This window comes from Xyrauchen texanus, chromosome 13 (assembly GCF_025860055.1).
Source record: "Xyrauchen texanus isolate HMW12.3.18 chromosome 13, RBS_HiC_50CHRs, whole genome shotgun sequence".
NCBI lineage: Eukaryota > Metazoa > Chordata > Actinopteri > Cypriniformes > Catostomidae > Xyrauchen > Xyrauchen texanus.
In genome coordinates this window covers 40,637,974-40,661,373 of record NC_068288.1, presented here as the reverse complement: position 1 = coordinate 40,661,373, position 23,400 = coordinate 40,637,974, and the positions used below count along the sequence as shown (strand labels likewise).

Here is a 23,400-nt window from a genome sequence, read left to right as displayed (position 1 = left end):
AATGCATAAATGTAAATGTACCTATAGACCCTTAAGACTGAGAGGTTTTGAAAAATATTTTGACGTTTTTATGAAAAAGCACATTTTATTCAGGTCATATGGAGTTTAACCATGAAAAAACGTATTGATGTTCTTGACTTAAAATTAATAATGTTTGTAAAAATTTGTTTTACTTTGAAAAATATGTTCAAAAACAATTTATAAAAAATTAATGAAGTTGTGTTCACTCACATGTGTTCAATGTGCAAGGAAAGTATTTTAATACCTTTTACTTGATGGTTACACCACATTACATTTTTTAAGTAATTAATTAATTTTCTTTGTAGAAAATTATATAAACGGTTTTTAAAAATTGTGAAACCAACATGGACACAAAGATGACGTGTGTTTTTTTTTTTTTAAAGTTTATTTTAAAATATTTCTCATTTTTATCACTTCAGACAACCTTATTTGTCAATTATATATTTGCTAAAAATCTTTCACTTCGCCAAAGCTCTCAAATTTTATCCACACTTGTGCCAGGTTAGACATCATTGATGTTAAACATCATTGGTTCTCATGTCTCATGACCAATCGCTTGAATTTAACACAAGCACAAATGCTTGTTCAGTGCTTTGGGTTAGCTGCCTCTATAACAATTAGTTTGTTGTGATATTTTCAACATAGCTCAGAAATAACCAGTTAGAATCACACTTGTTTATTCTAGAATCATTTGACATTATGTGTCTGTCTTTGGTGAAGTCTGTGCTGTTCCATTTATTTTTTCAGAGTGGAAAACCTACATTTAAAGTTGATGATTACATATATTTATCTTTTAATGAAAGCTTTTAAATGTATAATACCTGTGGGATTCTGACCTGCTTATTTATGTAAGAAGTAAACATCATACATAATCCATCATAACTAGCTTTGAAATTCCTCTGTGGAGTTCATTTGTGGAAACCCTTGAGTTCAACCCTTTATTTTCAAGATTCAATTGGATACACTGAATGGGTAAACCTTCAAAGCTAGCCCACTGTGCTGTATTCAACACTCCTCTGTCCACTAGGTTGCATTAAACTCAGAAGGCTGACACTTTCTAAATGATAAGGTTGTCATTTCTTTAAAAACAAGAACACATTCCCAACGGACAATCAGGTTTTTGTCACATGCAAACGCAGAGAGGTTGTAAAAAGTTATTTCAAAGTCTACCTTTGATAATAATACAGCACGGGCTTCGATTTGGAAGTAAGGTTAATGTTTTATCATCATTTTATGATCTCTCTTTCTTTAGAATTTTTTTCTTTTATAAAACAAACTGCAACGAATCACTGTCTAAATGATAAAATATCTGTTTGACATTGCATTTTCCTTAAAATATTTGTTGTCTTTGTTTGTGGACCTCTGAAATAAGCATTTATTTTCCAACAGGGGGCCAGTGGTGGCTCAGCAGGTAAGGCTCTGGGTTACTGACCGAAAGGTCGGGGGTTCAAGCCCCAGCACCGCCAAGATACCACTGTTGGGCCCTTGAGCAAGGCCCTTGACCCTATCTGCTCCAGGGGTGCTGTTTCATGGCTGACCCTGTGTGTCCCCCCCCCCCCCCCCAGCTTAGTTGGATATGCAAAAACAACTGCATTTCATTGGCTCTGTATCTGTACTCTGCACAATGACAATAAAGTTGAATCTTAATCTTATAGTCACCAGACTGTTATAGCACACATACATCTCTGAGATGTCTGTTTAAGAGCATTTAATCTGGAAAGCATTGCATTCTAATTAACATCTGTTAAACATCTTAAAAAGATCACAAACATTTACAAACATTCTAAATTATAAACATCTCAAAGACATCTGCTGAATGCCTTATTGACATCCGTGTTGAAACGTCTTGTAAAATATTGCAGACAAGCACACAATTTAAAAAATACATCTTTCAGATGTAAACAAACACATCAAGTAGGTCTGTTTGATGTACATTTACTCTCAGGGAATAGATGTTTCTACTTCTTTTTGGGCTGTTTGCCGTGCAAAACTAGCCAGCATGATGCTAGGTTGTTGTGGGGGATTTCCATGGTGTTGCTATGTAGTTTCTAAGGCCTTTTTAGTGGTTGCTAGGATGTTAATGTGGTTGCTAGTGTGTGCTTGGTGGTAACTTACTAGTAAAACGTACTGGTTAATTGCCTGGTGAAATTAGTAAGGCCGATTGTCTTGGCAAGCACCACTAATAAACGAATTGCCTGCATTTAATTAATCCTATCAAAAGAGTCATGAAGCTAAAGTGAAAGTACCGCAGTTGTTTTAAAGCAATTCTTCGATAACACGTCTTGTTTGCTCCAAATAATGGTGCTTAAAACAACACAAAAGTCATAGGAACCACTCAAAGACCACATCCAGCTCCTCCCAATCATCTTTAAACAGTGATTTTGTTATCGTTTTAATGGTCACATAAGATTGTTCTTACAATAACCATTTAGGCCAATGTAATCTAGGGCACAGTGTATTCAGTCATTGGTTATCTGTAGAATGGTCTCACTCCACTGGACAGCAAGGCCTTTGTCTTTGCAAGTGGCAGGCAAAAAAAAAGAAGTGGGTCATTGTCCTGTGCAGTTGTATGTCCTGGTGTTACATGGTGAGGAGTGGTATTCTGGCATAGGGTATATGGGGACAGAGGGGGCAAGCTAGTTAGACTGGCACAGCCTGATGATCACAGACATGGCTAGTTTAAGAGAGATGGGTGCTGTAGGGTTTTGTAGATCTATCAACCCTTGGTTCCTCTCCTTGGAAGCAAATGTATAATACCCAGACACATGTGACGTGTGTTTACATCTGGAGGACCTATTTTATAGGTTGTTTAATAATAAGAATCCTCTCAGATATCAATAAGACATTCAGCAGATGTTTTTGAGATGTTTATGATTCAGAGTGATTGTAAATCTGATCTTTTTAAGATGTTTAGCAGATGTTTTTCAGATGAAACGATCTTTAACAGACATCTTGGAGATGTATCCCTGATAGCACACGTACATCACCCAAACATCTGGAAGACATGTTTTTTATGTTGTTTGCTCATCTGCAATACTATAAATGTATGTCAGTAAGTAGTTCTCGGAAGACAAGAAGATGTCTTTGAGAATTTTATGGTTTTTGTTTTACAGTGTACTATGGAATTATGAACTTTCCTTTTAATTTATGTTCTTCACTGAGAATTTCAAAGGGTAAATCAAAATGTAGACACAACATTTTCAGCTGGATTTGTTAATTATGATCCATAGAACACAAAACTACACAGGCAGAATCACTTTCAATTCCCTTTTACTGTATGGCAAGTAAATGGTGACTGAGGCTGTCCGTCCCTAACATTACTTTAACTTAATCTCCTTTTGTGTTCCACTGAAGAAAGAAAGACAACAAAAAGACAGATAGACTTCACCACTGGTGTCCTTACCATCACTGGTGTCCTTACAAATGGACAAAAAGGTTGTTTGTAGACATCACAACAGCTTTTATATCTTATAGAATTTCAATCAATGGACTATATTCGTCAAGGTTATCCCTCGAGTTACGGTGATGGGAAAATTAGAAAGTATCCTGTTCTCAAACTCAACACTCATGTGTTTTTACTTAAATAGATCTGTTCTAGAATGTTAAATCAATGACAAGTTACAGAGTAAAGCAGCGAAAGTCACAGAAAGAGCATTCTCTTCTTGTTAAAGGGATAGTTCACCAAAAAAAATTAAAATTCTGTCATCAATTGCTCGCATGACCATCGTATGACTTTCTTTCTTCTGTAGATCACAGAGTGAGATGTTAGGCAGAATGACAGCCACAGTCACCATTCATTTTCATGGTATGTTTTTTTTTTTTTTAAATAAAAAGATTGTATTATTTATATTACTCTTGTTTCCAGTTGTCAGGCTCACTGGTATTGGCGGTGGGATTATGGCTGAGGTTTGATCCAGACACGACCTCCCTCCTAGGCGAAAATGGTGCCCCTGAAAACTTATTCATTGGTAAGTAGGGCTGAAACGGTTAGTCAACGGTATCGACTAAAAAATTGTTGACAAAACATTTCGCTGTCGAATAGTCGTTTGATCTTATTTAACGTAACACGAGATCACATTAAACTTTAATGATGACTCACGAGAACAGCACTGCAGCTCGCATCCAACTAAGGTGAGGAATTATTACACAGCTCACAGTCCAGATGCGCTCTAAACTTTCCAAACAGCTTCAACTTATGTAGATCGCCAAGTACAAGTACAAGGGAATTATAATGCAAAAATACAAAGTAAATACAGAAGCACTCTCGTTGTGGAATAAGTGGAGCTGGATTGCGTCTTTAGCGTCTTTAAAAGGAACACCCGATATTACATCTTAAATGAAGTTATATTTAATGCGTTATAGCTTTATTAAAGTTCAAATAATATGGAAGCAGATCATGTAAATAACTCTGAAACTGCCATTTCTCTGTGCGGTCAGCGCCTCTTCAATGAGTTGCTTTAATGTCCCGATCTGAGGGGGAGAGATTGAATTTGCACCCGGCCGAGGCACACTCTAGCGCAGGGACGCTCATCCCTTGAACGTGCACGCTTGCTGCAGCTAGATTATAACATGATGGCTCTGTGCACAGAAAGGCTGTTCCATATTGTAGAGTGCATCTAAATGTGTTCAGTGGGAGACGTGGATATAAACATGGAGCCAGTGTGCAACAGCAAAAGCCGCCAGGATAGCACACATTGATGGAATAACTGTCCGTGTTAGGTTTATCTGCAATAGTTGATACCATCATTTCTTCCAACCTAGTCTCATAGAATGAACATTAATATAACTGCATTTTTGCGAACTGAGTTACGTTTAGCGTCCTGGTGAAATTAACACTAGAAGCGCTACAAAAACGGTTTGTACTTTCACACAAATCACGAGTACAACGGCTGATTGTGACTATATAATCTCTTACCTTTTGCTCTATTACTCACACACTGCTATGTTATGATATCGAATCACTTTTACTCTAACTTATCATTTGAAGAATTATACATTTTAATGCTTGTATTACAGACCCACCTACATTTAAATACTTATTCCAAAGTGTTTGACTTTGTACTTGGGAAGACCAAGGTTTGAGCCAAACCAAGCACACAAGCTGACTTTTGAGAAGAAAGTGGCATAGAGGTGAGACAAAATGATGTAGTTTCTTCAGAACATTGCTTTTAGGACATTATCGGTTAGGTTTAGGTGTTGGTTTAGGGTAAGGATGTCTGTTTTGTTTACCTCTCATTTGCTTTTAAGTTTTTTTGGTGTCCCCCGCTGGAAATTTCACTGTGAAACTGAAGCTAAAAGTGTAATGAAGCACATCATTTTGTTTTGTAAAAATAGTGCCACAGTCATGTCATTTCCATGAGATCAGGCCGCATAGTTCTACATTTTCAATTACAACCATTGAAACTCATACTTTGCAGTTTTAGACATAGATGCAACATCAACACCAAAATTAAAAGTGCACTGTGCTCCAAAAGCAATTTCAGGCTGAAATTTCCCCATCTGCATCATGGGACCCTAATGTCCTCAGTAATGGTGTATCTGATATTGGTTTTAGCCATGATGTATGAGCAGAGACACTGATAGTGCCTACTAATGGCTAAAGCTGATTTCTCACAGGAGAGGACATGGAACTTGTGTCAGTGAATTGAACTGGTGTCAGTGAAAGAAAAGTTATTTCCCCTTCAGCCTTGGTTTAGTCCCCAGAGAAGCCCCTTGTTGCGCTGCTGTAGGATGGAAAGTTATTGTCTCTGCACACCTCATTGGTCGTTTGCAATGCTGGTTTCTGGTATTTAATATAGGATAAGTCAACCAACGAATGGCTTACTTATAGTTGCCCCCACACAATAAACTGAGATTATTGGAAAAATAAACATGTCACTTTGAACAATAACAGGAAATATGAACAATTTAATAGCACAATTTTAATAGTTTGAGGCTTTATCATAAACTCACCGTTTACAAGCCACTAGTTTGCCTGCTAACTCTGCTTTTTCCTGCTAATGTTTAGTTAGTTTGAATTGTATTAAATGTATTGAAGCATCAAAGTCATTGATAACATGATAAAACAAAATTAATAGTGACTCTATTAATAAAAGTTTAAAGTCTCATCAGCATAACAGAAAGCAGAAGTGAGAGAACCCCTGCAGTGTGGAGCAATAACTGAGACACTATAAAATAACAAGCATTTTCTGGTAAAATGCTTGTGTATGGAACAAACAATTTCTGTTCCCAGAAACAGCAGAATATCAGTTGGCAAACAGCTATGTGCCAAAACACGTTTTAGCAGTGACAGGTGCATAGAAACAAAAACAGGAAACAATATAGAGAGTTAAGCAAAAAAAAATAAATACATTTAATTAAATACAAATTTGTACCCTCTAGGAGCTTTTATTAACACACTGTTGTAAATTCGAAAACTATTAAAAAAAAGACCAGAATCTTTTTTTAATAAAATCATAAAAGGAAAAACATCAGATTGACATTCAAGTATCCCATACACTAGTGAACACTGTAAAACATAATTTCAGACTTTATATTGTGTATGTTAGCATATGTGGATGTTGTACTGATTACACTGGAAGTGTTGTTAAACGTGTGGGCGCACATCAGCTCCAGTTTCTGGGTGAAATGTCCACAGAGTGGCGCCAAAAGCAAGCTGTAATTTTACTTGTAAATGCTGCAATACAGTGAAGAGGAATGCATAATTTATTAACTCTACTCTTTAATCCTAAACCTAACTGTCAGTGGGGTAAATATGTAATTTTAGAGAGAAGATACAACCTGAGATCCACGATCACCATTGTTTATGGGAATGCGATTACTTCCTGCTTTCCACAAGACCAGAATTAGTGTCTCTGAGGCTTCTCGCGCAACACGCTAACATTAGCACTTGGCTAGAGGGAAACGTGTTCACTCTTGAAATCGATTAAATCATTTCTGATGGGGTATAGCATTTGTCTGTAAATCGACAGTATGGGGTTGATTTCAGGGTACATGAATTTTGGTAGCAACATGTCGATTTCCCAGTTGATCATGTTGGATCAATCAGCATCCAGGGCAAATCTTAATAATAATAACAGTTGAAGGAATGGCAACAGGGTGATTTTTCAGTAAACATTGAGATAGTTGAAGACATGCCACGGTTTTCTATTGCTCATGTCATTGCTTTTTAGATTCTCATTTACGTCATTGGTAATTACGGTACTATTTATTTTAAATGTATCACTATTTTGCGTACTCTCGGGTATTGTTCAGCTGAATTGGCTATTACAAGGCCTGGCTTTAATAGAGAGCTTTCGATCCATTTAGAGATGTTGAGTGCTTATTGTATAAGAAGAGCAGAAGGGCTGTTTATATAAGACAGTGACTGCTTCACAAGCATGTTTTCCATCCATTTGGCAATTAGGAATTTAGGAGGAGTGGTGGTGGAGGGGTTTCATGTTTTCAGCATGTTGAACTCTCAGAGGACTCATGCCAAATCTCCTTTGTCCTGGAAAACAACATCTTATTTTCTCCCTTGGGTATTAATTATGGTATATTGTGACTCTAATGGAAAAGCTTCAGCCCTGTGCTATTTGGCTGCTACCAAAGCATTGTGGCTTTTTTGATGCAGTTGAGAATGGAATGTCAACAGAGCCATACTTTAAATGTAAAATAAAACATTGGATGGAACATGGAATTTTTGGAATTGGATGGAATTTTCCCCTCAAATCTTTATTTGTTAGGCCCAGTTGAGAGGTAGAAGGAACAGATAACATATTTAGTTACATTGTAATTTATCTTTTTCATTAATTAGCATGCACTAGTTTGTCTAAAGTGCCACAGAGATGGTGGCAAGGGAAAATATTTGGCCGCAAGGGAGATTGCTCCATCCTAGCAACAACAGCCTCAAGTGATTCTGGCAAAGCAGACGTGTTAGTGCCCTGAGTCTGGGGTGGCTGTGTTGTTGCTATGGTGAGTTAATTGGCCAGAAGAGGTAAATGACATCAATACCAGGAAGATTTGCTTAACATGAATGTCTAAAATATGTTATTGAATGCTATTTTTTCAAATGATATAGATTTAAATGTAAAATATAATTGTAAATCATAGTATTTTTTTTTCTATGTAATACAGTAAACAGAATCATGAGAATAATCATTACATTTGATTTGAGAATAATGCAGCTTGATCTCATGAAAATTATATGACGGTGGCAACATTTTTGCCAAACAAAATTATGCGCTTCCCTACACGTTTCGCTGCAGTTCCTATGTGAAATGTCCAGTGGGGTGTGCCTAACCCTTTTGAACGCAGCGCGAGCCAACTCTCGTTCTCAAATTCCCTGTTCAAATGCAGAGTGAACCATCTCTTGTTCTCATTTTCCCCGTTCGATTGCTTGCTGGGCTTACCCGTTCGAATGGCATGAGCACTCTCTTTCCATAGAGCAGTCTCCCATTCAAATCGCAGTGTGAGCCCTCCCTTTCGAACGCAGCATGAGCCAACTCTCATTCTCAACTTCCCTGTTCAAATGCATGCTGGAGTTACCCATTCAAACGTTGTGAGCTAAACCTCTCTCTCTTCAGAACAGTCTCTCCTTTGAATAGCAGTGTGAGCCCTCCCTTTCGAGCACAGCACGATCGAACTCTGGTTTTCTCATTCCCTGTTCGCATGCTGTGAGCCCATCCACTTCTGCAATGAGTAGTGGTCTTGCTATCTCTCGTTCGAATCGCAGGGTAGCCCTCTCGGCCAGCCATCGTACAAGAACACACCTTCAAATAAACACTTAATGTGCTCCCTTTATACAGATTTTAGGGGGAAGAATAATTCAGAAGCATCCGCCAAGCCAATTTACCAAATATAATTGTTGCTGGCTTGCTATCCTAAATACTTCCTGCCATAGTCATGGTACTGATCTTTCATCTTAACACCTTTTTGGGGGTAATCTGGACTCGAGTGGAGTCTTGAGCTCCGAGCACTCCAGTATACGAACAGCAAGCTAAATATGTTTACTGGAGTATATAAGCCATTGCTTACATGCTTCCTGTGACAGCTCTCCTGACATCCCACCTCCACCCCATTTCCACCTATTCTCTAGATTCATTATCTAAATAAGTCTAGAGGGGTAATCAGGACTTGAGTCAGGTCTCAAGTATATGGACAGCAAGCCAAATATGTTTACTGCTTCAATACAAGATTACATTAACATACGAACTACTGAAAAGCACATTTTCTGAAGAAACCACGTCATTTCATGTAGCTTTTATGACAGTTTCGTCTCACGTGTCAGCTTGCGTGCTTGGTGGGCTTTAGCCTCAGTCTTCCGAGTCCAAGCTAATCATGTTAGAATAAGTATGTAAATGTAGATGGGTCTGTAATACAAGAGTTAAAATGTATAATTTTTCAAATTATGCTATGTTGTGTTGTAGTGAAAATAAAGTTCATTCTAGTGGTCAGCACAGAACTTTCAGTACCGATACCGGTGAAATTTCACGGTTCTCGATATCAAAGCATAAATAAGATTGCGTTAAGATTGCAGCTGATAGCAGTTTAATAAATAACAGTAGGACATGTCTCGATTTTAACTTGATCAATTTCAATGTAAAACAATAATCCTGTGAGAATTTAAAGCAGTTATGTGTCAGTCATACTGTGCGCTGGTACCGGATTGAGTCGGTGCTCAGTACTACCGGTAGTGCAGAAACAATGGTATCGTTGCATCTTTTTTTAGTATAGGCTTGGTACTGAAGTATTGGTATTTTTGACAACACTAGATCATTCTATAAGACTAGGTTGGAATAATGAGAATTACAAACAAACTCAACAGAAAAATGGACACATTGAATTTGGGGGAAGTGTGCTTAATAGTCAATAAAATAATGTAACAATGCAAAAAAAAAAAAAATCAATAGCTTTTAGTTATCACAGTCATGACCTATCATTTGCTACATTCCATTGCTAGTCAAAGCATGTGGTATTAGGAAGAGGGACATTCTAATACGAGAGCGTTTGATTGGATAATATCTTGGATACACCCTTGAGTGCAAGTTGAGAATTTATGGTACATTTTCCCAGAAGAGAAAGACTGTTAACCGTAAATGCGTAAATCTGCTAAAAGTTTATTTGATCAACATTTAGGAGGACACTGCATATAGATGGCCACAAAGATAAAACAAATCCTAAAACTAAAAACCACAATACTCCAATTTTGATTTCATGGGGTTTTCAATGCAGGGTTATAACTAAAACTAAGTATCTGGAAATTTAAAAATTGTGTTTTGCAGATCTGGAAAATCCATGGAGATAAATGCAATCTTAAATGTCTTAGAAAATTCATGGAACTTTCTATAGTGAATAAAGTGTAACCGGAAATTATTCACAGTGCTTCACTTTCTCCACATTTTGTTATGTTATAGCCTAAGATTAAATTCATTATTTTAATCAATTCTACAAACAATAACCCATAATGACAACATGAAAGCAGTTTTTTTTTTTTTTAAATCTTTGCAAATTATATATATATTATATATATATATAAAAAAAAAAAACCATACATGTACATAAGTATTCTCAGCCTTTGCTCAATACTTTGTTGAAGCACCATTGGCACCAATTACAGCCTCCAACTCATCTTTCCCTCTATCCAGTCTAGTCTCCCAGTTCCTGCCAATGAAAAACATCCCCACAGCATGATGCTGCCACCACCATGCTTCACTGTAGGGATGATATTGACCAGGTGATGAGCGGTGTGCCTGGTTTCCTCCAGACATGACGCTTGCCATTCAGGCCAAAGAGTTCAAAATGTGTTTCATCAGACCAGAGAATTTTGTTTGTCCTTCAGGTGCATTTTGGCAAACTCCAGGTGGGCGGTCAGGTGCCTTTTACGTAGGAGTGGCTCCCATCTGGCCACTCTACCATACAGGCCTAATTGTTGTGTTGCAGAGTGCTGCAGAGATGGTTGTTCTTCTGGAAGGTTCTCCTCTCTCCACAGAGAAACGCTGGAGCTCTGTCAGAGTGAACATCGGGTTCTTGGTCACCTCCCTGACTAAGGCCTTTCTCCCCCGATCGCTCAGTTTGGCCGGGCGGCCAGCTCTAGGAAGGGTCCTGGTGGTTTCAAACTTCTTCCTTTTACGGATGGAGGCCACTGTGCTCATTTGGACCTTCACTACTGCAGACATTTTTCTGTACCCTTCCCCAGATCTGTGCCTCGATACAATCCTGTCTCAGAGGTCTACAGACAATTCCTTGGACTTCAGCTTGGTTTGTGCTCTTACATGCACTGTTAACTGTGGGACCTTATACAGACAGGTGTGTGCCTTTCCAAATCATGTCCAATCAACTGAATTTACTACAGGTGGACTCCAATCAAGTTGTAGAAACATCTCAAGGATGATCAGTGGAATCTGGATCCACCTGAGCTCAATTTTGAGTGTCATGGCAAAGCCTGTGAATACTTATGTACATGTGATTTATTTTGCTTTTTATTTTTAATACATTTGCAAAGATTTTAAACAAACATCTTTCACATTATCATTATGGGGTATTGTTTGTAGTTTTTGGGTGAATCAGTCATTGAGTTATTATTTTGTGAATTAGTCAAAAAGGTTCACAAATTTGTCTACATTTTTATGATAAAAATGGGAATTCATTGGTAAAAAAAGGTAGAAACCCTGTTAATGTCCTAAATACATTCTTCATTATCTTTATGCAATATATAAGTCCTTTTTCTTTTGATTTTGGGGTGAAATGTGACAAGTTTTCATGAGAGTCACCCAAGTAGTGTTTCAAAAAAAGTTATTTTCTCTTTGTTTTCCAGGCCCTAGATTGTGTAGTCTATTGCATGTAATCTATTTGGACTTTTTTTTTGAGAGCATCAAGTGGATGTTAATGATGAATACAATTAGGGTCTCAGGGCACTGCAGGTTAAGCTTTTGGTGGCCGAATGTGGTGTATACAGGAAGACTAATTGTTTCTGCTGAGCCGTGGCCTTTGACACTCTGGTTGTTGGTGTTGCATGAGGTTGCACATATCATACAGTTTTGAACTTCATTTGACTTCATTCATCCCTTCCCTGGTTGTATGACGTTAAACACTAGAATTGGAACAAACATTTAGTTCTTCTGCATTTTTGTGTGGGAATGTAGTATTCATTGTGGAAAAGTACCTAACATGTCAGGGTTATTTTGATTTTCACCATCTGTCAGGATGTCAGAATCAGCTGCTTTCATTCTCAGTCATCTTAAAAGGTACACAATTGTTTTTTTTACATTCATAATCCGCCATGAAGTGAGAATACTGATGTAAACAAGAACTGATTTTGAATCAATGATCTTAAGGAATAGTTCACCCAAAAATCTTATTCTGTCATCATTTACACACCATAATGTTGTTTCAAACCCGTATGATTTTCTTTCCTCCATGGAACAATTCATATCATTTTCTATAATTTATATAATGTCTGAGCTGCTCACGAAGTCCAAAAAATTACCATAAAAGTATCATAAATGTAGTTTAGATGACAGATTCCGCTTGACAGAAATTCAGAAGAATGGGGTCAATTTCAGGGTACATTAACATTTCGAAAGCAGCATGAGCACCATAATTGTGGAGAAACAGAACAAAATTCAAATCTTTACTTGCTGAAAAATCTTCCCATTTCACTTCAAATCTCATTCACACTTGTGCAGATTAAAACTTGACGCATGAAAATGCATCGACTCAGATTTGACATTAATGACACCAAACGCCATTGGTTATCTCATGTCTGATCCTAATATGCACTCTTAAATGAGTACTCTGCCAGAGTTGGTGGTGGAGTATGAATTGCCTGTTCCTGTGAGAATGTTCATATTCTGCCCTCATCTGGTTATTTAGGGAACTGCAAGTTAAACTTAGAACTTTGATTTGGAATTTAAATACTGGATAAGGCTAAACATTGTATATACTCTGATTTCCTGACAGCTGTGTACATATTGATTGGAGCTGGAGGTATCATGATGTTGGTGGGGTTCTTCGGCTGTTTCGGGGCAGTGAGGGAGTCACAGTGTCTTCTGGGATTGGTGGGTAAGATCTATCTAACAGTAAACAAATTATTGCATAACCAAACACTGTTTCACAAATCAGGGTTTCCCGCAGAAAATGGGTTAGGTAAGGTGGTGGGTGGGGGGTATTTGGAATTGCATAACTCCTGACACAAATTAAGATTACACAAATTAAAGCCACAGATTTCATTGCAAAATTGAGCAATAAGCCTGACTATACTGTTTTAAATGTAGTAAATCACTTAATGTTACCCTTTTGTTTTGTTTTTTAACTGTTGTATAAAATGAATGTCACATTTGAAATCGTGTGGATAGTCGGGAAACATTGCATCAACATTAAAAACACCGCTGGGATATCAGCCTGCATTTTGTTCGCACAAACAGCGCAAGCGGCTCGTGACAGAACACAGGCCGACTGAATGACACTTCAATTTAAGTTGACAATCTCAAATGAAGATTGCTGAACTCCAGCTCGTCTGTGTTTTCAGATCATCCGCGCTTCTTGCGTTAGAGAGCGCGCGCGCATGATTGCCAGATACTATTGAAAAGACCGGGTAGAAAACATGTTCTTTTAACAGAAAAGCTCTGATTTGGGGTTTAAATTATTGAATTCTGGCATTAAACTGAAACGTTCCCACTTCAGACGACAAACTACGCTTGGCTACTATCTTGTTCTGCAATTCACTTGCCTAGTAACCATAGTAACGGTGCGCACGCTTTCGCGCTTTCTGCTATGACATGGAGTGCGGGATGCACTCAACGTTGCATGAATTTTTAATTAGCCTGCATTAGTAACAGTTAATTTTGTTATGGTATGAACTTAATCCTAGTAAAGGCAAAAAATATATAATACCTTTGTAACGAAATCCAAGACTTTGTATAACAAATCCAAGGCTTTTAAGGCCTTAATTTGAGATTATTTTTCAATGCTTTTAAGATCCTGCGGGTACCCTGGTTAATGTGTCTTGTCCCCTCACAATGACAGTAAATTAATTATTAGGCTACATTACATCAGTCACGTCACATAGTGGTCTATTTTCAGTTAAAAATGGCGAAAATAGACAAAAGTTTATTAATTTGCCTGATTATTTTTGTGATTCGTTTAACATTTATGACCTAAAAAAAAACTGTCAAATAGCAAATGTTTAGTTTAGCAACTTACATCTTATCTCGCACTTGACCGACCGTAAACTGAAGCGCGTCGATTCGCTCCTTTACTGTCGAGTCGCTCTGCTAAAATTCGAGCTGTGAACATAAAGCCCGCCTACTTTGATTTGATTGGTCATCTCAAATATTCTGACATTGACGAGCAGTGACAGACCAATGAGGCTCAGATGAACACACACACACACACACGCTCGGCGCCGCTCCGGAAGAACACGCTGATAACAAGACTGAAGCGAACACGAAGGCTTATCACATATTTAAAGATGGAAAGGGAGAAAACAGGACACAGTAACACGGCGAATATCGCTCATATATATTTTTTTGACGACGTAGTTAAGGCGGCAGGCGTGTGTTGCTTAGGCGGCCGCCTTAGTTTCAAAGTGCTGCGGGAAACCCTGCAAATGCCACGGACACTAAATAATGTGATTGGTTTAAAATACCACATTATTCAAAAATATAGCAGCCCACTAAAATTTCAAATGTATGAATGTCATTGCACTAGATATCAAAGACTCAAGCCAAAATCACACTTTTCAAGCAAAGCAGGAAAAGAAAATACAATATTAAGCTATGCATATACTGTTCAAAATGTAAATACAAATTTGACAAAATGGCTCAGAATGTTTAGTTACATTAATTGTGATCATCATTTGTTTGCAGGTGCCACTTAGTTTGACATTTTGTCTAATAATGTAATAAAATGAATAGTGTTAGTCAAATAATTTGGACCATTGCAGTTAAATAAAAATGACATTAAGCTTGAAGAGTTACATGAAGACTTTTTACAATTGCACAATAATTGGATTTGTGTTAGTAATAACATTTAATAGTAACCCAATTTCCTGACACTGATGAATTGCCTTAAAGAAAAATATTGGACACATAAAGTGAAGTCTCTTCTGTATTGTTTAGTTCTTCGCTTGTCTTCTGGTGATATTTGGCGCAGAGGTTGCTGCTGGAGTCTTTGGCTTTCTGAACAAAGATAAGGTATCTCACTCACTGTATTAATCATTTTAGGAAGCATAATTATTAATGTAACTGACACCAAAAGACATGATATGGTGGATGCCCTTACATGTTTTTTTTCTAGATCATTAAAGATGTCCAAAACTATTATGAGTTTGTAATGGAAAATGAGAATGCTACTGCTGTTACCTCCATGTATCACAATGTGGTAAGTCAATAATTCATTGTACAAACACACTGGCTGTAAATTGTCTAGGCCATTGTGGAAGTGTCTTCATGCCATATTCTGTTCTTTTCATTTTGCAGCTTGATTGTTGTGGGACTGAGTCCTCTCGCTCGTTTTTGTGCACTGAGAGCCATTCTTACAAGGTAATAAAATGCAAGTATTTATTATTTGTGTCTGCATAATGATTTCAACTTGATCTGTCACATGCAGTGGGGTACACAAATCTGCTAGTGAAAAAGCTTGTATTTTGCACTTTTTATTATTAATACTAATATTTTCATTACAATTTCAATGATGTGATGCTCATTTGTTTGTCAAGGTATATTAAATTATTCAAAATACATTTAAAATGCAATTGACACAATACAATTGATTGAATACATCTCTTTTACAATGAACATGTTTTCAATTACTGAGTTCAAAGTAATTTTGATATTTTCTTGGGGCTTAAAGTAAAAATGTCATGTGGTGTAACTGTACGGAGACAGTAAAACGTCTCGGTTACGTACGTAACCTTGGTTCCCTGAGACAAATGGAACAAGACATTGCATGCTAACGCATATGGTCAGTGTCCTTCCACTCGACCTAGTTGAAACCTCTCTACAATAATGGCAATAATCTAATGTTGGCTATGGTGTTTGAGTCCTGCCCTTTTAGGCGTGAAGCTGTCTGCTATAAAAGCAGGCACGCGAACACCATTCCTCAGAATTTTCTGACTGAGGGACAAGGAGCATATTGCTCGCATCTCAAAGGAACTCTTGAGTCTTGTAGTGTGGCCAGCGTTCGCAATGTCTCATTCCCTTCATCTCAGGGAACCGATGTTATATACGTAAACAAGGCGTTGCCTTATGACTCAGTACATATATGGGTACAGAATCCCATCAAGCCACACGACACAACATAGCCTTCCAGAGAGGAAACATGATGCTGCAGTCCTACTGGACAGTGACCGACATGAGTATGATGCAAGTGAGTGACCCTCATATTGGGCCAGGAGGGGAGCACTCAGAATGTCAATATGAACTATAGTCATATAATATTAATGAATCTCTTCACGAAACCAGTCAGGATGGGAGTTTATTTATAATGAAAATGTTTGTGACTTTACGGTAAATTACAACAACCTGAATGCAGGCGTTGTTGTGTAAAATGATGGGGAGCCAGTGTTTAAGGGGAGGGGCATAAGTATATGTTTAGCAAACGAAATATCAAGTGCTCTAAACAGAAAGGACTTGTGAAGAGAGAGAGAGACGTTACATCTAGGTTGTAAAACCTTGCAAATGTGTTTTGAGAAGACCATCCTTCTGCAAAACAAATGTCTCGTAAAGACATATTATTGTCCATGTCCATGAGGAGGCCATGCCTCTAGTTGAGTGTGCTTTTACACCAATTGGGCAAATCTTACCCTGCAACTCCTTAGCCAGGGCAATCGCATCAACAATCCAGTGAGAAAGTCTTTGCTTGGAGATGGACATTCCTTTCGTGCATCCTCCATAGCACACATAGAGCTGATCAGACAGTCTGAACTGGCGGGTGCACTCAACGTCTGTGTATAGCGCCCGCACAGGGCATAACAAATGCAAGGATTGTCCCTCATCCGAATTAAATGGAGGAGGGAAGAAGGCTTGGAGATGCACCATCTGCGCTCTGAAGAGTGTGGTTAGAACCTAAAGCACGTAGCCTTTTCTGGGTTTGACAGTGGCTTTTGAAAGACTGGGGCCAAACTCCAGACATGAATTGTTGCACTCTTGCTTGTGTGATATTGCTTAAATAATCAATACAATGCAGTCAATAAACTTCCGACTTACAATTACAAGCTAAAAAGTGACGTGATTAGATATGGTAACCAAAATAAGCCTATAACACACGAGAGGAAGGGGTGTGTGTGTGACGTGCACAAAGGAGTGACGCGCACAAAATGGCGGACGTGATGTACGTCATGCAAGATTTCGTCTGCCCTTATACTACGCGTCTCCGCTTATACGACATTAACAACATTTTGAACAGTATTGTGAACAGTAATATACCTCTCCTGACAAACAACAGTGGGGAGATGGGGAACAGTGTTGTGTGTCTCCAATTGAGCCTTCTTCGAGCAGACCTAGAGGGAACAGCGTGCTCTGCATTCCTCTTCAAAGGGCTGTGACCATCAGGAGCACTTTTGCTGCATGGGGGGGGGGGGCGCTTCCATTTGGGCCACGGCTTGCATGGCCTCACCGGTGACTCGGTGGCAGCCATGAGGCTTTTGGCTGGGCGCTGGCTCGAGACAGAGCGGGAGCAAATAGGCTGTTGTACAGAACAGCATTTCGGCATAAAGTGTCTCATAGCCTGTGAGTGTTGCTGAGTCGCGATGTAACGCTCAGCAAACATATCCACAGAGCCGCCGAAGAGTCTGGCTGGAGACACTGGAGCATCCAACAGAGCAGCTTTTTCCTTGTCACGCATTTCCATGAGGGTCAGCCAGATGTGACGATCCAGAACTACCAGGTTGCCCATTGAATTGCCAATGGCCTGTGTGGTGAATTTCATGGCACACAGTGCTAAGTCTGTAATGTTGTGGACCTCTTTGAATGTCTCTGGATTGTAGCTTTGCTCGTCCATTTGCTTGAGGTGCTTGGTTTAAAAGACCTGGAGCACCACCAAAGTGTGGAGTGCTCAACCAGCTTGACCCGCTGCTGAGTATGCTCTTCCAGCCAGTGTGGATGTCAGTCGACAGGGCTTGGAAGGATGAATGGGACGTGATTTCCATGCCCTGCTACTTGCTGGACAGATGCTGCTGAATAGGGCGCATGCCAGGATTTTGACAATTCATTATTAACTTCAAGGAAGAACGGGGCTGATCCACGAGACGCGGTCTGGACTGCAGGAACCATTTATCATGGCAAAATGGTGTAGGTTCCTCTGGAGGAGACCATTCGATACTGAGCTCTTCGACCACCCTTGAAAGGACACAAAGCATCACCTTGTGAGTGGCGCATCCATGCTCCTCACTGGAGGAAGGGGCAGTAGCGTCATCCACTGGCCACTCGTCTGATGCAGCGAGAGACATGACATGACATCGTCATCATCCCCAGCGTCAGAACCGAAGAACGAGATGAGGTCGTGCGCTCCTGTGGAATGCTGAAGCTCGTCACGCACATACTGTAATGTATTGGCATAGACGCTTGCATGGAGATTGAGGGGCACTCGGAGCATGTGCTGGCATGAGGTCCACCTCAAATTCATCCTGCTCAAACTCGTGGCCCCGCCATGCCTCCTTGTGTGATCCCTCGGGATATCAAAGAAGAGGCAAGTGGGAGGGCACGGGAGGCTGAATCGTCCCTCAGAAAAATGATGTGGAGTGATGTTCACCAGAGCACTGCAGGGGAACAGTGTCTCTTCTCGATGCCGTGAAGATCCCACCCACTGACTTTTATAGCTGACAGTAGTAGCAGTAGAGGGCTTCTAGATGAGAGATGAATCGCTGTCTTGAAGGAAGAAAATTCTAGTGTGGTGTTAGCGCGCCTGCATTTATATATATATATATATGTGTGTGTGTGTGTGTGTGTATATGATATTTTTACATTTTAAGTCATATGGAGTAACTCAAATGGAGAAAACTTCCTGATATTCTTGACTCAAAAATGCAAGATATATGAAAAGAAAAAAACTTTCAAAAATCTGTTTCAAAGCTTTTTTTTTCTTTTCTTTTGTAGTTATTGTTCAAAAATCTTTTTTTTAATTATTTATATTTTACTTACATTATTATGTTAAATACAGTTTGTAATGGTTTTCTATTGTGTTAAATTATATAAAAAGAGTGAAATAGAAGCATTTTCACTGTGGATTTTATTGTGTCACTTAAACTACATAAGTCATTGCCATGAATAGTCCTCCTAGGATACATTTTTCTAAAATGCAGAGTAATTCTAACTCAGGCCCGTAGGCAGCAGCCTTGTTCCTCTGCACAAGAAGAGGTGGAGGAGGGTGGGAACAGACAACAGTGGAGAAGAGAATGTAAGAGGGGCTTAGGGAGTGAAATGAAGCAGACAGTGGCAAGATGTCCCATGTGTCACTTGATCCGATAATCCCAGTGGGGCACAAAGGCGCCAGTATTATATTTATAGCAGGTGTGCAGACATATTGATTGGCAACAAAAGATGATGTCACATCAAGCTTGAGTTGTCAAGTTCATACCATCATTTGATCGTAATCGGCACACCACTTTAGATCAAGAACATTTGAGCTATAGCTTGTGAATATACTTTTTAAAGTATACATTACAGGTACATTCCCTAATGCACTGAAGGAAAGGAATAATTAAAGGTATAGTCACCCTCAAATGAAAATTCTGTCATCTTTTACTCACCCTTATGTTGTTTCAAACCTGTAAACACAAAAGAAGTTTGACAGAAATTTAGCCTCAGTCACCATTCAATTCAGTGAATGGTGACTGAGGCTAAATTTCTGCCAAACATCACCATTTCGGTTGCACAGAAGAAAGGTTTGGAACAGTGATTTTACCATGGTTTTGGGGTCTTGTTATGCAGTATTCAAAGCAATGCTTTTATAAAATGGCAGTAACTGAGATATATAAGACAACTATATTCAATAAATACATTAGTGAATTAACAATAATAACTACAATAAACATGTCTTACGACGTGCAGTCGAAGGTGTGCATATATCAGTGATTTTTCAGTGTTTTTTTTATATAGTTGAATTAAAAATGGACATTATATAATATATCCATACTTGTTATTTTACATTTAACACACTATATGTGGATGCCACACTGAACTATTCTTTTTGTTTATTCTCAAGGATTGTTTGAAAGCTATAGAAGATTTCTTCAATGAAAAACTCTTCATCATTGGATATGTTGGCATTGGCATCGCAGGAATTAAGGTAAGACACACTTGTGTTATATTTCGAAAGTTATTGTGCTGTGCTTTGTGTCTTTATTCGGTGGCCCCAAAAAGACATTTTCTCAGAACTAATGTCACTTTTCTAAGCCATTTGTGCAGTTACTTTTAACCAGCTGGTCTATGTGAAATTGGTTCCCCTCAAGTTCACACAGGTGTCCTAGCAGAGTAACTACAGGTGTAGTTTAGGACATGAACTGTGGACATGTTCCACTAATGTTTGACAACCAGCAAAGTTTCACAAATCAAATCAACATCTAGCAACCATCTTGTTGTGAAATATTTAGCTTGAGCTATCCTTTAAATAAATGCCACTTGTTTTAAACTTCAATATGTAATAAAGACATTCATACATGTTTACCTGTGGCTAAAGTGTCCACATACTTTTTGAGGTCACTGTATATGTAAAGCTCTCCCTCACTTTTGTGTTGACAGATAATTGGCATGGTCTTCAGCATGGTCCTATGCTGTGCCATTCGGAACAGCAGAGAACTTATTTAGGTCCCTCACGGTTCCCTTCTTGTCCAGTTGGACTGTCTCAAAGCCCACATTCTCTGACCTCATCAGACCATCACATACAGGGTTGGGTAAAGGGAGAAGGCTGTGTGGGTCTTGGGATACTATTTTGTGAACAGCATTCTGTATCTGATTCTTTTGTTTTATTTTCACTGTGTTGTTTGAAGATTACCTCCTTTACATTAACATGTCTTCAATTATTTATTACTAAATCCTTAATATGATTACAAGGGGTAACTTCCAGGCAGTGTAAATCCCTTTTTTTTTTTTCTTTAAAACTTGTGATCGCTTCTTGTATGGAGCTCTTTAAGGAATAGTTCACCCAAAAAGAACATCCTGTCATCATTTACTCACTCTCATGTTGGTACAAACCCGTATGACTTTCTTACCTCTGTGGAACACAAATGTGGCTAGCTTCAGTCACCATTCACTTTCATTGCATCTTTTTGTTTTTCTCCAGACTATGAATGTGAATGGTGACTGAGCTTAATACTCTGCCTATCTCTTGTCATGCTCCACGAAAGAAAGTCAAAAGGGTTTGGAATAACATGAGGCTGAGTAAATGATCTATCACTTTCCATCTAACTATCCCTTTAAGGTTAAGACATAGTGAAGAGGACAGTTATCTACTGATGTAAATAAGCTTTCTGATACCTTTCAATGATCAACTTCTTTTAATGTTATTTATGTGAATTAGACCAGGTTTTCTGAGCTAATCTAGGTTTTTAGATCATGGGTCATATTGATTAAATGTTCATGCTTTTTTGCATGACACATTGGTTATTAATGTTTGTCAGAAGGCTTTGGTTTGCTCATTTTCAACATCAGATGAAAACTGACCAGGATTTCAGTATTTCAGATTTCAATATTTTTGACTAAAGTGTAACCAAAACCTCTGACTAAACCCTACATGTCACCCTTGGAGTCAACATGAAATCAAATAGAACCCATTTACTTTTTAATACACATTTTTAACCATATTGCGCATTATGCATCAGTCCACATTAGTCAAAAGAAAAAACAAAATCTTTTTTTGTAAAAATGTTTCGAATGTCTTCGTAGTCTTTTGCCAAAATGTAATAACTTGCTCGGTCTCTGAAAAGACTTTCATTTAAGGTTGATGTCACCAGACATTGAATTGAAAATTGTTTTAGGCTGCTGCTGTAAGCAAGCCAATTACTAACATGGTAATTTAATGCCTGTTATTGTTGAAATAAAACTTATAATAATAATAATAATAATCCAATCAATTTATGATGGATAAAATCACATTAATGCTCTTGCATTTTTATGTTTGGTATTGGAATGGAAGCAAAATGGGTTTCATGTTGACTAAGTGAGGTGTCACTTGTTTAACTACAGAACACTTAATGGTTTTCTTTTAGTGTAAACCTAATTCATTTAAAAGCTGTGGAGTCAAAGGAATTTGAAGTTTTTAAAGTACAATTACAAAAACCCATCCTTACCAAGTAGCATGTTCAAGTAAGCCTTCTACTAGAGCTGCACGATTCTGGATAAATTGATAATAAAGATTTTTTGCTTAGCATAAAGATTATGATTCTCTCATGATTCTGAAGACAAATTCTTATTTCTGTGATTTACAAAACCTGGTCATAAACAAAGTAACATGTAATTTACTAGAGATTCTGACTAAATGTTTTCTGCTTCAACCTATGCAAAAATGCAATAAAGTTATAAATCAAATATATACATTTCAAATGTTCCAAGTCCACAAGAGGGCGCAACGAATACGTTTAACCTGTTTCTCACATGCAAAGTAAAAAAATCAAAACAAGCAGAAAAAAAGCTTCATTAACAGTTCTGTGTTAACTTGGTATTGCACTTGTAAGCAAATATGCAATAAAACTGTTATTTTACAAAAGTTGTTTTTAAATAAACATTAAATTAAAACAATGAGGCCTTCAGTGTTTCCCTTGTAAAAATTGCTTCAAGCATGTAAATACAGTGTACACAATGCTTTAAGTTTTTCAGCAACAGTAGCAATTAAACATTAAATAATAAAAATACAAAAAAGGTTAATGAAAAATGAAACTGCTTAAATATTTGACACTCCTTACTGTGTGAATATTAGATCTACATTAATACTGATTTGATGCAGTAAGAATGCCTAACAGACATCATGAAGCTTTTATGCATTTAGACATCACACAGATCTAACATTTGGAAGAATTTGTCCCGTCTGCTTATACATTAACGGCTGTGTTTGCTTTAATATCTCATCAAGACAGCGCAAATTTTAATCCCATCTGTTCATTAATAGCTGCGTTTACATTAATGTTGCCTAAAGAGGGGTATTTTGATTAAAAACTGCGCTCTCGTGCAGGAGCGCTGCATGTGTCACAAGATGCGCACGCCATGCGAACGGGAAGTAAATTTAGTCAGATCTTGGTAATGTCGCCATTTTTAGCATCAGTGGCTATTAAAATCTTGATCTTAGAGATTCTGTCACACTCCTGGCTAATCGTGGCTGCACTCTGCAGTTTGTAAACCACTGGGCTGAACAGTCTTTGGCTGCTGCGTTTTAGCTTTTTTTCAGTGTCTCATGCAGGAGCGCAGTGTT

The 23,400-nt window shown here is 38.1% G+C and overlaps 1 protein-coding gene across 1 annotated transcript in view; it reads left to right on the top strand.

Annotated features, from left to right (window-relative positions):
• The window catches only part of LOC127654113 (tetraspanin-2-like), a 24,138-nt gene extending 1,405 nt beyond the window's left edge, over positions 1-22,733 (top strand). The window contains exons 2-8 of the mRNA XM_052141112.1: positions 3,887-3,989; positions 12,961-13,058; positions 15,120-15,194; positions 15,298-15,381; positions 15,480-15,542; positions 20,203-20,286; positions 20,739-22,733. Coding sequence (XP_051997072.1) covers positions 3,887-3,989; positions 12,961-13,058; positions 15,120-15,194; positions 15,298-15,381; positions 15,480-15,542; positions 20,203-20,286; positions 20,739-20,804 — 573 coding nt within the window. The 3' untranslated portion in view covers positions 20,805-22,733. The remainder of the gene's footprint in view (positions 1-3,886; positions 3,990-12,960; positions 13,059-15,119; positions 15,195-15,297; positions 15,382-15,479; positions 15,543-20,202; positions 20,287-20,738) is intronic.
• The last annotated feature ends 667 nt before the right edge of the window (positions 22,734-23,400 follow it).